This window comes from Primulina huaijiensis, chromosome 10 (assembly GCF_012295235.1).
Source record: "Primulina huaijiensis isolate GDHJ02 chromosome 10, ASM1229523v2, whole genome shotgun sequence".
Taxonomy (NCBI): Eukaryota; Viridiplantae; Streptophyta; class Magnoliopsida; order Lamiales; family Gesneriaceae; genus Primulina; species Primulina huaijiensis.
The window spans coordinates 1274785-1291557 of NC_133315.1; the positions used below are offsets into that span (position 1 = coordinate 1274785).

At 33.4% G+C, this 16773-nt stretch overlaps 1 protein-coding gene and 1 pseudogene across 1 annotated transcript; one reads left to right on the top strand and one right to left on the bottom strand.

Moving 5' to 3' along the window:
* Positions 1-6699: 6699 nt before the first annotated feature.
* Positions 6700-8722, top strand: LOC140986444 ((1S)-1,7-diacetoxy-luvungin A aldo-keto reductase-like). The gene is made up of 4 exons (XM_073454699.1): positions 6700-6896; positions 7066-7309; positions 7572-7751; positions 8205-8722. Exons 1-4 carry the CDS (start codon positions 6721-6723, stop codon positions 8430-8432), a joined length of 828 nt encoding a protein of 275 aa, XP_073310800.1. The 5' UTR covers positions 6700-6720; the 3' UTR covers positions 8433-8722.
* A 218-nt stretch (positions 8723-8940) lies between these two features.
* On the bottom strand, positions 8941-15447 carry LOC140986443 (uncharacterized; annotated as a pseudogene).
* Positions 15448-16773: the final 1326 nt, after the last annotated feature.

Sequence of the window (16773 nt, forward strand, 5' to 3'; positions counted from 1 at the left end):
CATACGATAAGTTGCAATGGCAACACCATATTTGCTTATGACAACGCCAATTTAGCAAAAAACAACATATGTAGGACCGAACGCTTGCCGCTTTACCAAAAGCTATAGCTGATGGTAATTGTGCAATTCAAATCTTTTAACCCACAGAGTAGCTCAAGCACCACGGTTCGATCGCTCAAATCTTTTAAACTATATAGCAGCTCAAGCACCACGGTTCGACCGCTCTACCAAGTAGGGATAATATTTGCACCCAACAATCTCTCTCCCAATAATTTCACTCCTTATAATCAATGATAATCGAACCTGTGAACTTGGCTCTGATACCAATTATAAGACCGAGCACTTGCCGCTTTAACAAAAGCTATAGCTGGTGGTAATGGTGCAACTCAAATCTTTTAAACCGCATATCAGATCAAGCACCACGGTTCGATCGCTCTACCAAGTAGGGACAATTATTACACCCAACATTCTCTCTCCCAATAATTGCACTCCTTACAATCAATGAGAATCGAACCCGTAACCTTAGCTCTGATACCAATTATAGGACCGAACGCTTGCCGCTTTACCAAAAGCTATAGCTGGTGGTAATGGTGCAACTCAAATCTTTTAAACTGCATAGCAGCTCAAGTACCACGGTTCGATCGCTCTACCAAATAGAGACAATTATCGCACCCAACAACGTAGTTATCCTCATCATCGCAAAAACAAAACAAGTAAATATTTGAACATGCATTGTCAAATAAATATCCCTCTAATCACATACAAATAATTTCAAACATTTGAACAAGTCTCGTGCATCAGACAAATTCGCCAAAGCAATCCGAGCTCTATATCCTTCAATTGATGTCTCTCATTCTTCATTCGAAAATACCGGCTTATATCTAGCAAAACATTCACCCCATAGACAAACATAAACGCCACAATTCAAATCATTTTCTTGTTTCCAACTCTTTACTGCTATCACTTCACCTTTGCCAATATCACAAATTTTCATATTCCAAATACATCCAAACATAAATTTGGCCTAAATAAGAAATTTAATCAATATTAATTTTCAAATCAATTCTAAAAGATGTCCGTTTTTTTTAAAAAATATTATTTTCATGTCTAGTTTAAAATTTTCTTTGTCATGCTTTTGTAAACAACATCACTCATAGAATCTTTTAGTGTGAAACACTTATTGCTTGGAGTATACACGAGCAAGATCCAATGTGCTATGTAACTAATCGCGAAAATTAAGTTCTTATGTCCTTCTGAAACCTCTTTGTTTAGTTCTGACAGCTTGCTCAATGTACTCTTGTCCAACTTTGACGTAAATTCTGAAATTTTTTTATTTTTGACCATATTTTGCTTTGTTAACTATCCCTTTGATGAAAATATTAATTAATTAACATCAATAATGTCTACCTAAACACTTTGAAACATAAAATATATGTCATGACCATATGTTTTTCATTGCTCAAAATATTGAAATAGGCATGAACAAGGTCATACCGTAGTTCGTTGCAAAAAAAAAAAAAAAGAAAAAAAGTATTAACTCGTGCCCATATAATATTACGATATCATCTTGCCAAACTGAATTACTATAAGCCAAAAATAACAAACTTAACAACTCAAATAAACATAAAATGCTAAATTATGATTTCAGAAAAATAAAAATATTTAAGATATTTTTACCCCAAAATATCGTCGCAGATGTACTTTTCAATAATGTTTCTCCGTTGATAAATGATCATGCTTATTGTAGTCTTGTCTTCCTCGGAACTCTTATAAAGATTCCTTTACAGCACTTTCAGTTGTACCTTCAATATCAATATCATCCTATAAAAAAGGAAAAAAAATGCAAATACAAAATTCAATAAAAAAAATAGCACTACAAAATCATAAAATATATAAAATATTTGTAGGTATTGTCAAACATATGTATTGAAATTATCACCTCCAAGAATTGGGTTGAATGCTGCTTTTTTTTCCGATTTGGGGTCGTACTGGGAGTGTCATAGTCATGATCTTTTCTCTTTTCAACCGGTTTGAACTACGTCCACAATAGATGATTTTGGCTTATAAATAATCATCTCTTTTTCTTCAATATTTCTAGCTACGTGATCGTTGTCTCCATAATTTGTGTTCATTTGCACTTCGTCCACAACCACTCTAACAAAACTCTCCAGTTTAACGTTGTCGTTTGTGTTCATTTTCACTTTGTTGTCAACCACTTCATTCTAACTTTCAACAGCTGGATCAACATCTCCATCTACATCTTGCTCAGTATTACATTCATCATACATATGTGTAGCATCTTTAAAGCCAGATCAGATTACAGCATCTTCAACCACTTCATTTTTTTCGTTCAAAACTTTAATCTCATTTTCAAGCTTTTTTATGTGGTCCAGAAATTCTGAATCATTGTATAAAAAATAACATGAAAATAGAAGTGTTAATTAATAATACTAATTGATTGAATAATATACTATCAATAAATTTGCGATCATGATTTACAAATATTTACCTCACCAATTCTTTCTATATCATCAACAAGTATTTTTTTCGTCTTGGAATAATTTGATCGGCACAATCTAAAAAAAAAAGAAATTTTTAGTTTTAATAATACACTTAAACAAAATTTTAAAATGATATAGATTAAAATGTGTAAACCTCTCACAACCATTATTGCAGCCTTTACACCTTTAGGATTAACGAGAATTTTTCTCATTCCCCACTTGAATAAACGAGGAAAACAATATAAAACACGAAGTTCATCAAGCATAAGAACTCGTTCATAAACCCAAGCCTATACAAATACAATGATTATCATTTACTAACTCAACATGAGATAATATATATAAGCTTGAAAAAAAATACCATCAATAATATTATGCAACATTCCATATACTTTTTATCCTTTTTTTCACTTTAGAGAATCCAAGATGATATTCAATTTCATCATGCAAAAACCTAAAAGCTGCATCTCCCCAAGTATACCTAAAAAATGTTTCCAAATTGTCCAAGTATGAAAAAATAAGCTTTGGTGTGCCAAAATTACTAATTACTAATAGGAAAAATAGCACAAATAAAAAACAGTAAAATAAAAAATATAAAAAAATCATTAATTTCAATCTCATTCTCTGTCAACTCAAATAGTTTTTCTATGATGACATATCTCATAACACAATTCATTCCTTTGAAATGGTGCTAAATGAAGTTATAACCCAATTTTAAATCGGTGTTAATCGTTTGATCAACGCTAGACAAACTTATAACGATCGAGAAATTCCTAGAAATGAATGGCACCATGATATTTCTTTCAAAACAAAAATTGTACGTCTCTACTTTAAAGTGTTTAAGCATTGCATGGACTATTGAGTTGCTTATAGAAAGATTTTGGATCTTCAACCGAGGCACAAGAGGTGAAACCTCTATCAACTTTAATTATAATTCACACAATTTGGGAATTAATCGCTCCATTACTGATAAAAATTTTGTTAGAGAACACCTTGAGTAACCTTCTATTTCAATTAGTCCAACATCTCCATCATTGTCATCTGTGTTTCTTGTTGTAGTACTTTTCATTTCTAATCCACAAAAACAATAATTAGCAATGATTTTAACTTAAATTTACACAAAATTAGCAATACATGGTAAAACATTTCGCAATCTAGGAAGAAAGAGTGTCGTAAAAGAAATTCAGTCTTTGAACATCCATAAAATTACTTGTGTTAATTTTATTCATTTGGCACTTCATTTTACCTAGCTAACTAATTTTCTTACTTAACCATTTCGTGTGTTCAATCTATCAGTAAACCTCTTTCCGTACAGAACAACATGCTAGCCCACTGATATTGACATGACAAGAATACAATTCATGTATTGCTCATCCAACTCAATTAAAAGCTAAAAATTATTGTGAATGTTTATTCAACCTCTCCTTCTAACCAATCACCCGATCCTAACATCATGTTAGCCAAGTAAACTATACTAGGCAAGCTCTGTGACACAGGCTCTCCTAAAAAGGTGTTTGCAGGAGAAATCGAGCATTCACCTACTCCACCAACTCGAATATCACTTAGGATAACTTCTTGTAATTTTGTTTTTTTCTTAAAGATACCATAAAGGTAAACTAACATCATATTTGTGTTATATTTTTTTTCATTATGTTCAATTATTTTTTTTCTTGAAAATAATATAACGTATGAGAAGATCTATTTTGGTCATCAAAATACACAGATGTACACTACATCTTATATTCTGATGTAATTACCGATTGCTTCAAAATCTTAAATTTGCTGTCAGAAATCAAAATCCGTGAATTCGATTTTCTTCAAATACCAAATTGATTATTGATACAGTCTGTTTGTGCCCGATGGAAGAACGTGGCATAATCTTTAAACCACGTGTTGGGATTTCAAGATCCCAACATGCATTGGACCTCAAGTTCCTAAATCCATATCTTTGTAATTATAAATTTTATAATCATCATTTTTATTAGATAAAATTTGGTCAACTGCATTGTTTTGTAAGAAAATTTCTATTTTTTGTCTTATATATTTACATATTTGCGATCATTTATACTATAAAATTTCAATCTTTCACATTTTGACATTTTCAGCGAAAATACTAATGTCGAAGAAAAATTGACTAAAATTGTAGAACATAAAAGACTAAAATCCCGAAAACGTAATTCTACTGAAATAAAAATACAATTTTCCCAGTTTTTTTCCCAAGCTTGTTAAATTCGCATGTATTTGCAATTTTTTCAAAAACAATATATATTATAATTATAATCTTCGATCGTATATTATTAAATTTAGATGCATGCATGTGAAGAAGAGCATTGGGAATTGTGATATCGATCGGAGGTTGGGTGGTCGTTCATTGATGTCTCGTTTGTACGTTGTTGCTTCACTATCTATTTCTACCTTTCAAATTTATTAATTTAAAAATACACAATTTTTTTATATCAAAAATCAAAATTGTTGACAAAATTATAAATAAATCAAATACGGTTAANATTTTTTGGTCAAACTCATACCCAAACGCCACCTAGCTGCCGGGGCATCTGCGGAGAAGTCGGCGGCGATTGACTTGCAATAAACAAGTACTGGAGAAAACAGCCTGATCAAAAATTCAATTTATTTATTTATTTATTTTTATTACAAAGAAATAAGTCAATGCGTATAAATATACAGGGAACGATATAAAGTCAACAGGCAACAGCCCACCCTTCCAAAATGAACTAAGCTAATTAATTAATATAGTGATCCTTTGTGATTGAGGATTAATTGATTCAGTTCTGTCAAATGAATTAATATTATAGGTTTTCGAAATGCAAATTGATTTGACTTGATTAATAGTCATGCATGCTACAGTTACAACGAGATTTGTACAACAAAAAAATTCGATGTAAAAATTTCATTTATAAAAATCTCATGATAAATTCAACACAAAATTTCATAAGATAATTGCAAAATCCCACGATATAGTTGTCGTCAAAATCGATTACGATATTTTTTTAATATTTAACATTATTCTTTAAAAATATAATAAAATCCAATGTTGTACCATTATAATTGGAAACAGAAAAAATGATGCTAAGATTTTATTTCGGAATTTCACGCATGAATCATCGGCCCGGCCCCGGCCCCGGCCCCAAATTTGGAATCTTGGTGTCGGATGAGATATAAGCTATCGGCCGAAAAATGTAATTCTCAAAACATATTGGATTGAAGATTTTAAAAAAAAAATCTGAAAAATTGATTGTAAAAGATTAATGTTCTGTTTGTTGATGATTTTTTCATGTCAAGTTTGTGAAGAAAAAGAACTGATCGAAAATTATTTTTCAGCAGTGTGTTCAAGAAGGGAAAAAAATTATTCTAGTTATCTTTTAATAATAATTTTATATTAATGTATTTTGTTAAAAATATATTAAAACCCAAAAAAAAATAACAAAACTGAGGTTTTCAACTTATAAAGAGAAGATCTGCAACAAAATTATAATATTTAAATTAAAGAATTTTTTTTTTTTTTAAGTGTTGTGTACTTTAAGATACTGTTTTTGGAATTGGGGAATCTCTCAAGACATGGGAGATCCCCTCATTTCTCGATTATAACATTTTCAAATAACTACTTCAAAGATAACAATCTAGTTTATTACATTAAATGGGTATTTTTCCCTCTAGAATTTAAGTATAAATAAGCCAATCCAAATATGGAGTTTTCCATGCAAATTGTGAATAACAAATAGAGAGATAATTTGAGGATTTCAAAGAAGAATGAGAGACAATTATCAGGTATTGAATAATGGAATGGCCATACCAACAATTGGAATGGGGACTTACTCCCCCGAAAATGATAGAAGAACCACTGAAAATGCTGTCAAAATGGCCATCAAGGTATGAATATTTGATAACTACTTTTCCACGAAATCTTTTTTCAGAAAATATTTTCTCGAAAGTTTGTCTTTAAATTTCGCTTTCATAATGTCTTTTTTCAAGGTTTTCAAGAAAATAACATGCATGTGTAAGTGTGAGGGTGAGCAAGAACAATCGGCTCATCTCTTGAATGGAAAAAAATTAAGAATTTAGTGTGTAGTTTGTCTTGAAGCAAGTATATACGTGAAAGAGAGGAAAAGAATACATTCAAATATAGTCATGTTTCTATTATATATTTCTAAATGCAAGTGGCATGTTGAACATGAGCTCAACCAAGATTTGTATCTTACAGATGGGATACTGCCATTTCGACACTGCTCAAATATACGGCTCCGAACCTGCCTTGGGAAATGCCTTGAACAAAGCAATCTCCAATGGTCTTGTTGAAAGAGAGGACCTTTTTGTCACATCTAAACTATGGGGAAGTAACCACCATGACCCTGTTTCAGCCATTGAACAAACTTTAAAGTAAGTGCTTATTACAAACTCTTCAAAAGTACAATTTAATGAGGCCTAACTCAGAAAATCCTCGCGAGAATCACAACTCCATATATATATACACACACTTTGAAATAAAATTTACATCAGCAGAAAGTTTACTAGGTCTTGATTTTGAAAGTATCCATGTCATCTGCAGCAATCTTGGGATGGAATATATAGATATGTTCTTGGTGCATTGGCCTGTGAGATTGAAGCCATGGGTTTTTAACCCTTTGCCAAATGAAGAAGATTTCGAGCAACTAGACCTTGAGACAACATGGGAAGGAATGGAAAGATGTCTGGAATTGGGTTTGTGCAGAGGAATTGGTGTAAGCAATTTCTCTTGCACAAAGATTGAGAGGCTCTTGGATTATGCATCTATCATTCCTGCTGTCAATCAGGTATCTTTATGTGTCCATCTCCATTGTTACTTTTTTAGAAACAAACACATCATCTAAACATCGAATGCAAGCACGATAAAATATATTTATCCATTGGATCAAAAGAGAAACAATGATGTACAAACGGTACTTTAAAAAGGAACTATTGAACATGGATAGTGTAATAAGCTTTTTCTACAAGTGATTAACTAGGAAAAGATTCAAAAGACGGTTAGAGGAAAAGTTAATGGTGAGGAAATCTGAGAAAGTTGATTTGATACAGGTGGAAATGCATCCTATGTGGAGGCAAAATAAACTGAGGGCATTTTGCAAGGATTACAATTTTCATGTAAGTGCATATTCAGCCCTTGGTGGACCAGGCAATTATTGGGGTTCCACAGCAGTGGTTCAAAATCCCATTATTCAATCCATTGCTCTTAAACACAATGCGACCCCAGCTCAGGTGAGCCTTGAATTGGGAAAGTGCTTGCGATACATTCACTCCATGTTGTATGTAAAACCTACAAAAAGCATGCACCGGCCTATACAAGAATGATTCGTATCTCCCTAGCATGTCTTTTGCGATTTTCTCAAGCATCCATGTATGTTAAATAACTGAAAAAATACAATTTGACTGACCTGGAAAACTCCCTAGTGTGCTTGTAGGTACCTAAAGCAACATGCAAAGCCAGTACAGGCGCATGAGAGGGATTTTTATTTACATCGAGTGCAACAGTTTTTGTGTCTGCGTTAACAGTTAAAAGTGAATTTGTGTAAATATCCCTTTTTTATCCAACTTAGAAATTTCCCTCCTTAACTCTGCACAGACACATTCCTTCATGAAAAATCACAATGAAGTTGGATAAGGTACATCACTTCAGCCAAAGGTAACATGTTCTTTTTTTTTTTCTTGAAGGTTGCTTTAAGATGGGGATTGTCCAAGGGGGCAAGCGTAATCGTGAAGAGTTTCAACAAAGAAAGGTTGAAGGAGAATATAGGAGCCCTCAATATCGAACTAGAAGACGATGATTTACTTGAAATTAAGCAGATAGAGCAATGGAAAATAATGAGGGGGGAGTATTATGTCAATCGAACAACAAGCCCTTACAGGACCATCCAAGATTTATGGGATGGTGAAATTTGATCGTCTTACTAAAACGTTTGCTGTACTCTTGCAGCAAATAAACGAGTGCCCCTCACTATCAGCTCCTCACAATCTGAAAAATTCTTACGCAGATCGTGTATCGCATCTTATGTTAGATCTACTGGTCTACATTACGCAGCATCGACTATTTTTCTATAATCTTGTTGAATTGTCGAATTTGATCAAATTTAAAACGTAAAGTTTTGAGTTATAAACGACAAAGCAGGCATAAAAACTTGAGAAACAATGTACAAACACCACATTTAAGACATTGATGACATCAAGAACTTTGATTTTTTACAACTCTGCGTATATGATTTACAATTACATAAATAGAACAACACGACCGCAACCAAGCTGCCAACGGCAAGATCCTTGTATAAACAGTGTACCAGAGGTTTATGCAATAAATATGTTTAATGGACAGCTTTAGAAGCGTGACAGCACACAAGTAGTACACCGTTCGTTACCGGCTGTGGTGGTGAACTGGGAGATTAAAATCGTCCGTGTTCAGTAGTTCAATTCAATCAAGCCATCAACATTAAAACCAAGACCTCAATCCTCCACCTAAACTTGTGTCATCAAGTTACAGCCGGCTTGGAGCATAGCCACCATTTCTCTTTTGCTGATCCATTTACAGTATTGCAATGCTGGCAATTGTAGTGCTGATAAACAGAAGTTATCGCATAAAAATAAGATACTAAGCACTAATTTGTATTCCTGCTTCGGTCAAGTCAAAGCAGAAGGAAAAACCCTAATTGCAACATTCCCATATTATATGAAATCATTTATTTCTAACTAGTCTAGATCTTGCTTTCTTTTAAATGGTTTATGAACGTAAGTGCCCGTTAAGAAGGATTTACCATAATAATATAAAATCATTATTTTCCAACCCTTTCAATGTTTCTCAAAATTTATGGTTCTTCCTCCTATTAAATGGAATTGACAGATATGAAAAGGGATGAAAGAGGCTTTGAGGAGTATTTTTGAAACTAAGCAACCAATGATTTTTACTAACGACAAAGCAAAACTTCATGGGGGGGAGAAAAGTTGGAAGCCTAAATTGTCACTCAAAAGAAAGTGGAGCAGTAAAATTTAAATCTATCCCGATCAAATGTCTCACAAATTCCATGCATAAAGTACGTACATTGATGTTTGGACCATCCACCCCACTGACCTGGGTAACATGTTATACAACTATACATTTTGTAACAGACATCAACAGGACAGATCCACTCGTGGAAACACTAATTTTTGCATATAATAAAGAGAAGGCATGAAAAAAAACCTCGAGTCGACTGACCTAATATTCCACTGTCTGACCACGACTCCCACTGGGAGATGGTATACCTTGCTCGATACACTGATGTAAAAAAGGAAACATATTGATCAGAATGGTTTGATTTACCATGCCAAGTAAATTATAGATATACATGTGAATAGAATTTGGGCTTCCACTCTTTTCAGGGTTGTTATTTTGGAACTTGAGTCGTACAATTGATTGGTATTGCATAAAAAACATAATGGTTTCCCATACAAGAGTCCTCTGCCCAGTTTTCATTTAATCTAAGTATAATATGATAGCGAACTACCATAGCAAATTAGCAATGGCGATGTTCTTCAAATATAGAGAGATATTCAATAACCTGAAGAAGATAAATTATGTAGCCAATCCAGTGTTTGAGGGAAGGTTGTCGCTGATATGTTGACAACTGTTAAGCCCTGCTCAAATTAAACACTGTGACCATTAAAACCTATTTTGCAAGATAAAATAGTAAGATATAACCCCACAATGTGGTTTGTCTAATAAAATAACTTGCTCAATCGAGACCATATTCTGGAATTCCATTTTACTTTTGCAAAACTTGTGATTCATTTTTCTTTATGTTGTGGATAGGACATAGGAGTTGCAGTTGTACCATATTGTGGAATTTTTTTTTGCTTTTTCAAAATCTGTTTCGTTTTCTATATGGCTGATATAGCAGTTGCTTTCTGATTTATGATTATCAGGATTAATGTGGGATAACAGAATAACTTGCCAACTTTCAATCTCTTATGTCTTGAAACTAAAGGATATTTATTTGACCAGCAATTGTTTGGCAAATTTCTTTCACTACTTCGGAAAAAGTACTATAAATTAAGGAGTACCCTGGGTATCTCTACAGCCAGATAGCGTCTGAATACCTTCAAAAACTTAACTTTGTATTGCATTCTCATTAAGATGTATATTTTTGCGTCGCCTACAAACATACATACCTGCGACTTAAATGAACAGAGATAATCCTGGAGTGTTTTTAAGTTGCTAGTTAGTGTACTCTTGTCCTGGAAAAGATTGGAGAAGGTTTATGTGTCAAAGATTTATTTGTTATTTGTGACTAATATAGATGACGACCAGGAATCTAATCAAACACTTTCTTGCACAGTATATAAATTAAAAAAAAATCCAAACCTACAAGATTTATGAACCTGCAAGCACTTACTACGCTATCAATAGATACAAACCAGCAAACAATGTGTTATCACATGGATAAACGTATGGTAGGAAAAAGTAAAAATACGCCTGTTCCCATAACTCCAAAGATAATTTTCATCAATCACGATATAGGATCATAATGTTCCTCACAATTTCTCTCTACATTGAACGACATTACAAAGCTCAATATCATCAGAGAATCAACATCAACGAGGGGATAAAATTCATGACATCACCGCCAAAAGTTATAGTTCAGGTGAAACAAGATAGTTTCAATTGTTTTTCTATAAAAATGATCAGCAAATTAATCTACAGGAGGAACAGTTATTCATCTTCATAAAGTCTGCGAATGGAACCAAACTCTGTGCCAGAGTAAGTTTAAGTTTTCAGGAAAACCTGAATGGGATATTTTTCAATGCTCCGAGTAGATATCCACTCCTCTAGCAATGCCTGAGAGAAATCAAGAAAAGTACGATGCTGAGAAGACAGAAAAATTAGAGCAATAGTAACAAAGACGGAATCCATCAAACCATATTCCGAGCTGATTATTTGAACAGGGTTCTATAACTCAATATCAAAAGTTTCCCATCTCAAGGTCACTAATAATTTTCCAATATTCGACACCAAATTCGTGTTCCATATCAACTTCACCTTCAATGGTTATTTTTACTTCTAAATTCACAAGATCTCCAACAAAAGTCTGTCAACTTTTACACTGGGTCTACACATGTAGCACATCTGAACTAATCAAGGGTTTATGGTACTAAGTTTGTTGAGCAAGAGGAGCAGGTAACCTTTTGAGCTTAAAAGGACTTGGGCTTTTCACTTTGCTCGTAAGGACAACACTTAAACGAGAAGCCACATTCAACAGACCTTGTGATCAAATTCAGCCATCTTTAGAATTATGGGGATAATTATGGGTTCAGCACCAGCCTTGTCTTTTTTATTAGGAAGAGCCTCAATTGCATCAGATGCTTTCACAGTTCCACCTGAAAGAAATAGATAAAATTTATATGCAAACTTCTAATCTGGTCAAGATAAATTTTTAAAAGAAGAAAAATGATATTCAAGAGAGTCTAATTCAGTAATATTATACAGCAGAGCAGGAAATAAACAGAGTTTTCACCAACATCATTGGGAGTGTTAGCACTTATATCCGCAGATTTTAGAGCACCTGAAACCATATCCATGGCAGACACTCTTTCCCCTGAGCTACCGACCTGGGGACATGAATTTTTTTCGGGTTGACGACCACATGGATCACTATGATTATTCTGAGCTGGGATTCCATTTTTACTTTTTTCTGAACCTTTCTCTTTGCCTATTGCTGGAGACGCTGCTGGTGATTTATTTTCATCATCCATTAAGTATATGCTAGGATCCAAATGTATTCCCTGCCATTGTCAGAAATAACTCAATATATCAGCATGAGCGCAAAAAATATATGTTCGATTCCACTGCATACACATTACACATGCATGCCATCCATTACCACCACCTTTATTTCTTCTTTACCTAGTGATCCACACATAATGGCTGAACTCTTAATTATCATGATGTTGAGAATGGAATTAAAACGTTCAACTACGAGCATATTCACATTTTCTTCTTTCTAGTAATTACTCTTGCTTTTTCACCCTCTATATTGATTTCTATAAACACAACAATATTGATTCTACTCTCACTCTAATGATAGTTTCTACAACTTCTTTTTCCCTGAACAAAATCTTTCTCGAGTACCTTTCCCATTTCTTTCAGATATATGCTACTTATTCTAACAAATAATGAACAAAATTAAAGATCAAAGCAGAAATATGCCAAGACAATCGAAATTTTTTCCCACCCAAAATTGCAGTTATCAAGGCTGCTCTTTGCTTCAGACTCTGCAGAGTGGGTTGTGGCCTGTTTACCCTCAGTTCTAAATTTGTCAAAGTTCTTCCACCTCGGTAACTGTGCTTCTCTTTTGTTTGGTATACCTTAAGCGATATTTGGACCATATAGCATCTGTATTACTTGTATTCTACCACATTTATTTTCATGGGTTAATGCAATGGACCTTCGCTACTTCCTTTACAATGGAGTTCAACTAACACACCACGAACATAACCAAATAAGTAAATCCAGCATGGTAGTATCTTTTGAAGAATCAAACCTCGATTATGATTGGCTTTCCATCCTTCATTGCTTTCTTTAAATCACCAGCCAAACCTACAAGTAATACCAATTAATATACCTGTCATAATTCTTGTAATTCTAGAGAGCAATCTAAGAAAAGCTACGCAGTACCTTTACAAACAATCCGGCATTCTCTACAAAATTCAGTTATTAGTTCCTCAGATGAACCAAAGTCTCGTGCCCATACAGGGGAAGACATTAATGGTGCACTGAGATAAATTTATAGACGAATCAGTGATTTAGTATCACCCAGGATTGCACAAGATTTTTCGACAATTTAATAGTTGGTAGCACCATGAATAGAGAGATTCCTAATGACAATAGATTTTGAAGGGCGAGAGGAAGCAAGCAACAACTATTTGTCCAACAGGATATGACAAATCAACCTTCAAACAAGGTTCAACGGCAGAAGAAAAAAGATATATACAAACTCACTCATAAAGGTCAGAATTATTGTTATTTAACGGATATTTGATGATTATGTATGTCATAAAATAGAGCATTGTAAACATAATCTCACAGTTTCAAAATGAAGTAACTTAGCCGCTTAAGTTGTAACAGCTCTTGTAAGTTTTTCATAAATATATGTAGTACATTAAGCGAGAGAATGAGTCAACATTTATCCAAGGAAGACAAGTCAAAACACTAATCATAAAATCACTCAGGTGCGGATTTGAATATAAATTGTCAGACAGTGATGAAAAGAAAAATCCGTGCATTAAAACAGTCACCTACTCTGTTGCTGTCCATAGTAACTCATACACCATGTCTGTCTGTGCCATTAACAAAATATACTAAAATCAGTACGAGAATGGAAAAGTTAAAAAAATGAAGTGCTGGAATCACTCTTCAAGAAAGATGCAAGCAATTATACAGAAGAGAAATCACCTGCAAAACATTTGGCAGGTTCAGTCTTTGGGCAAGCTGAGTGGCAATGGTAGACTTTCCAACGCATGCGGTACCACATACAAGGATAACCAGTGGCACTCTTTGATGGTGAAATCTAAGCATAAAGAGAATGAAGAGAGTAACAAAAAGAAGTTTCAGAAGTTCATTTTCTCTAATCGATTCAGGAGAAAGTAACCCAAGATCTCGAAGCTTTCAAAATATAATCAGAAGAGAGTCATATCACTAGATCGATAACAATCAGACAAAAACTTGCCTTGTCATCATTTTATATCTGTTTATGTACTCTTGACCATAACCTCAACGCTCCATAAGCTGAAGGTCGCAAAGACAATAGGAAATTTTCTTCATCAAAGAGAAACAAATGACAAAAAATGGAAATGTGAAACAGGCTTGAAGTGAAGCTATATGATTCCAAGTGGTACCACAGGGTACAGGCTAGATATTTCTATGCCCAAAGAGTATATTTTTTCAATTACTCATCATACAGAAGGTGGAACAATTATCAAAAAGGGCCCTTCTTTTTGCTCATAATATTTGCCAAAATAAAATATAACCACCACATTTAAAAGCGTGATATAAATAAATAAAGCACATATTGAAGGAGAAAATACTCAAGCAACATCCAGGAAATGGTTGTAGTTTGTCATAATATAAATGTCTTTAATGCATTTAACAAACTTTCATTCAATACAACGAAACTGGAAAAACAATCAGAAAAGAAAAAAACAGAGTACCTTAAATAAATTAGCTTCCAGGTCCGACTGTGATCTGCAAAATCAATGAAACAACACTAACCAGCAAACATTCCTCACAAACTGTAACTAAGAAGATCAAATAAAAAACAGCACGCACATACACGTCGAGAAGGCTGTTGTCTACAAGAAGCTTTTTCAGCTCGAGGGTAATCTTAATAGCCACATGATTTGGTATCTATAATCAGGACAGAAAAAAAACACGGACAACCATCAACAAAACCAAGCGTAGAAGAAAAAAAACCAATATCAAATCCAGAACAGAAATGCAGAAAGCAGGAATTTGACGGCGATATCATACCTTAGTAACAGTCAACATTCTGCTGAGCAAAAGTCGAGAGAGCACGTAATAGTGATCGGCATTATCACCCAACCACACCTTAACCTAAAAAAACATCGATAAATAAAAACAATTAACTAAAAACACACAAATTCGGGAAATACACATTCGATTAAAACCCCAGACCTTCACAAAATCGTATTTCGAAGACGCGTTGCGAGTGGAGAACGGCAGAACTTCGGGCGGTTCTATATCTTTCCGATGCTCCAAATCTTCTCCTTCCTCTTTCCGGTGATTCTCCGACCTAGGATTTGCTATTACCACTCCTTTTTGTTTCTTCATTTCAATTTCGGAGCTCAGTTAACGCATTCTCTGTAATCGGATTGCATGTAGGAATTGTGAGCGAATGGAGAATGTCATAATATAAAATCATACCATGTTCGTTACATCTGTTTATTACATTTATTTATTTTATTTATTTATTTATAATTTTGATTATTAATATTATTTACAATTTCTTGATGGCCACCTGCTTGGAAACTCTAGCACATATTTTTGGGACATTTTTTCATTAATTTGGAGAGCTTTTATCAGCTAGGGAGAGCCTCCGTATGCCAAAAGAAAAACTGGAGTCGAGGAAACTTGAAAAATTCGATATTTTCGTACAGCGTGTCTTATGTTATTCATCTATTCTAGTATTTTTAGTTTAAAACTTTATTTTAATTATTGTTTGAATATTTTATTATGACTTTAGTAGCTAACTTTTTATTTTTTGGGATTTAAGGGGATCATACCTTGAGACGTTGTTTTATTTAATTAAACATCCGACTTTTGATTTATACATGATTGTGTTATTGTTTTTCTTGGAATTATTGAAATCTAGATAACTTTTATCGTATTTTATATTGTGAATGAAATTGAAAGAATAGTTTGTGCTATGAACTAGTAAAACAATATATGGATTTATAATTTGCATATACATATGAAATTGAATGCACGTTGATAGTCACTGTCCAAAATATCGAAAGTTGGAGGATTCCAAGAATCATGTATGCAACTCAACTTTGATAAATAATTAAAGAAAATTTAATTATTTCATCGTGTCAAGTTAGTTTAACATATCTTGAAAATGTACGTTAATAATTTAGAGAATCATGTCAAAAGCTTGAACAAAAGTCGAGTTTAATTATATGAATTAATAAGCGATATGCGAACTGATATTCCCAATAAATTCCTTTCAAATTGATTCTTAGCATTTATTTTAAATTAATTTGTTTCATTTACTCTTTTTGTGAGGTCCATTTACTCTAATGAATTAATTTATACGAATTATATTTTTCTTTGAAACTAGGATAAATCACAATTCAATTTATCATGTACACTATACTAAATATTGATTTATGAAAATAACAATTGTCTGATACAATATCAGTGGGATGATACACGTACTTCGTACACTATATTATAATTTGACTCATGTACTTATTATTTATTCGAGCATAAAAGGTTTAATTTTATTTGAGGATTTGAAGTGCAAGAAAAACTAGCACAATTTTAAATAGGGGTGGGATAGGGTCGGGACCCATTCTGTAAACCTCTACCCAATTTTCATTCCAATAAGAATTGGAATTTTTCCTCCCGATCTCGTACTCGACAATATCGAGACCTGAATATTTGTGATCCCGAGTCGGGTAATGATAAGATATCATGAAAGTTCGGAATCTCGTAGGGAGATAATAAACAGATAAATAT

Coding starts and splice junctions, on each gene's coding strand:
- LOC140986444 (XM_073454699.1), top strand. CDS start 6,721: ATGGGATACTGCCATTTCGACACTGCTCAAATATACGGCTCCGAACCT. Junction 6,897..7,065: donor GCCATTGAACAAACTTTAAA/GTAAGTGCTTAT, acceptor TGTCATCTGCAG/CAATCTTGGGATGGAATATA. Junction 7,752..8,204: donor ACAATGCGACCCCAGCTCAG/GTGAGCCTTGAA, acceptor TTTTTCTTGAAG/GTTGCTTTAAGATGGGGATT.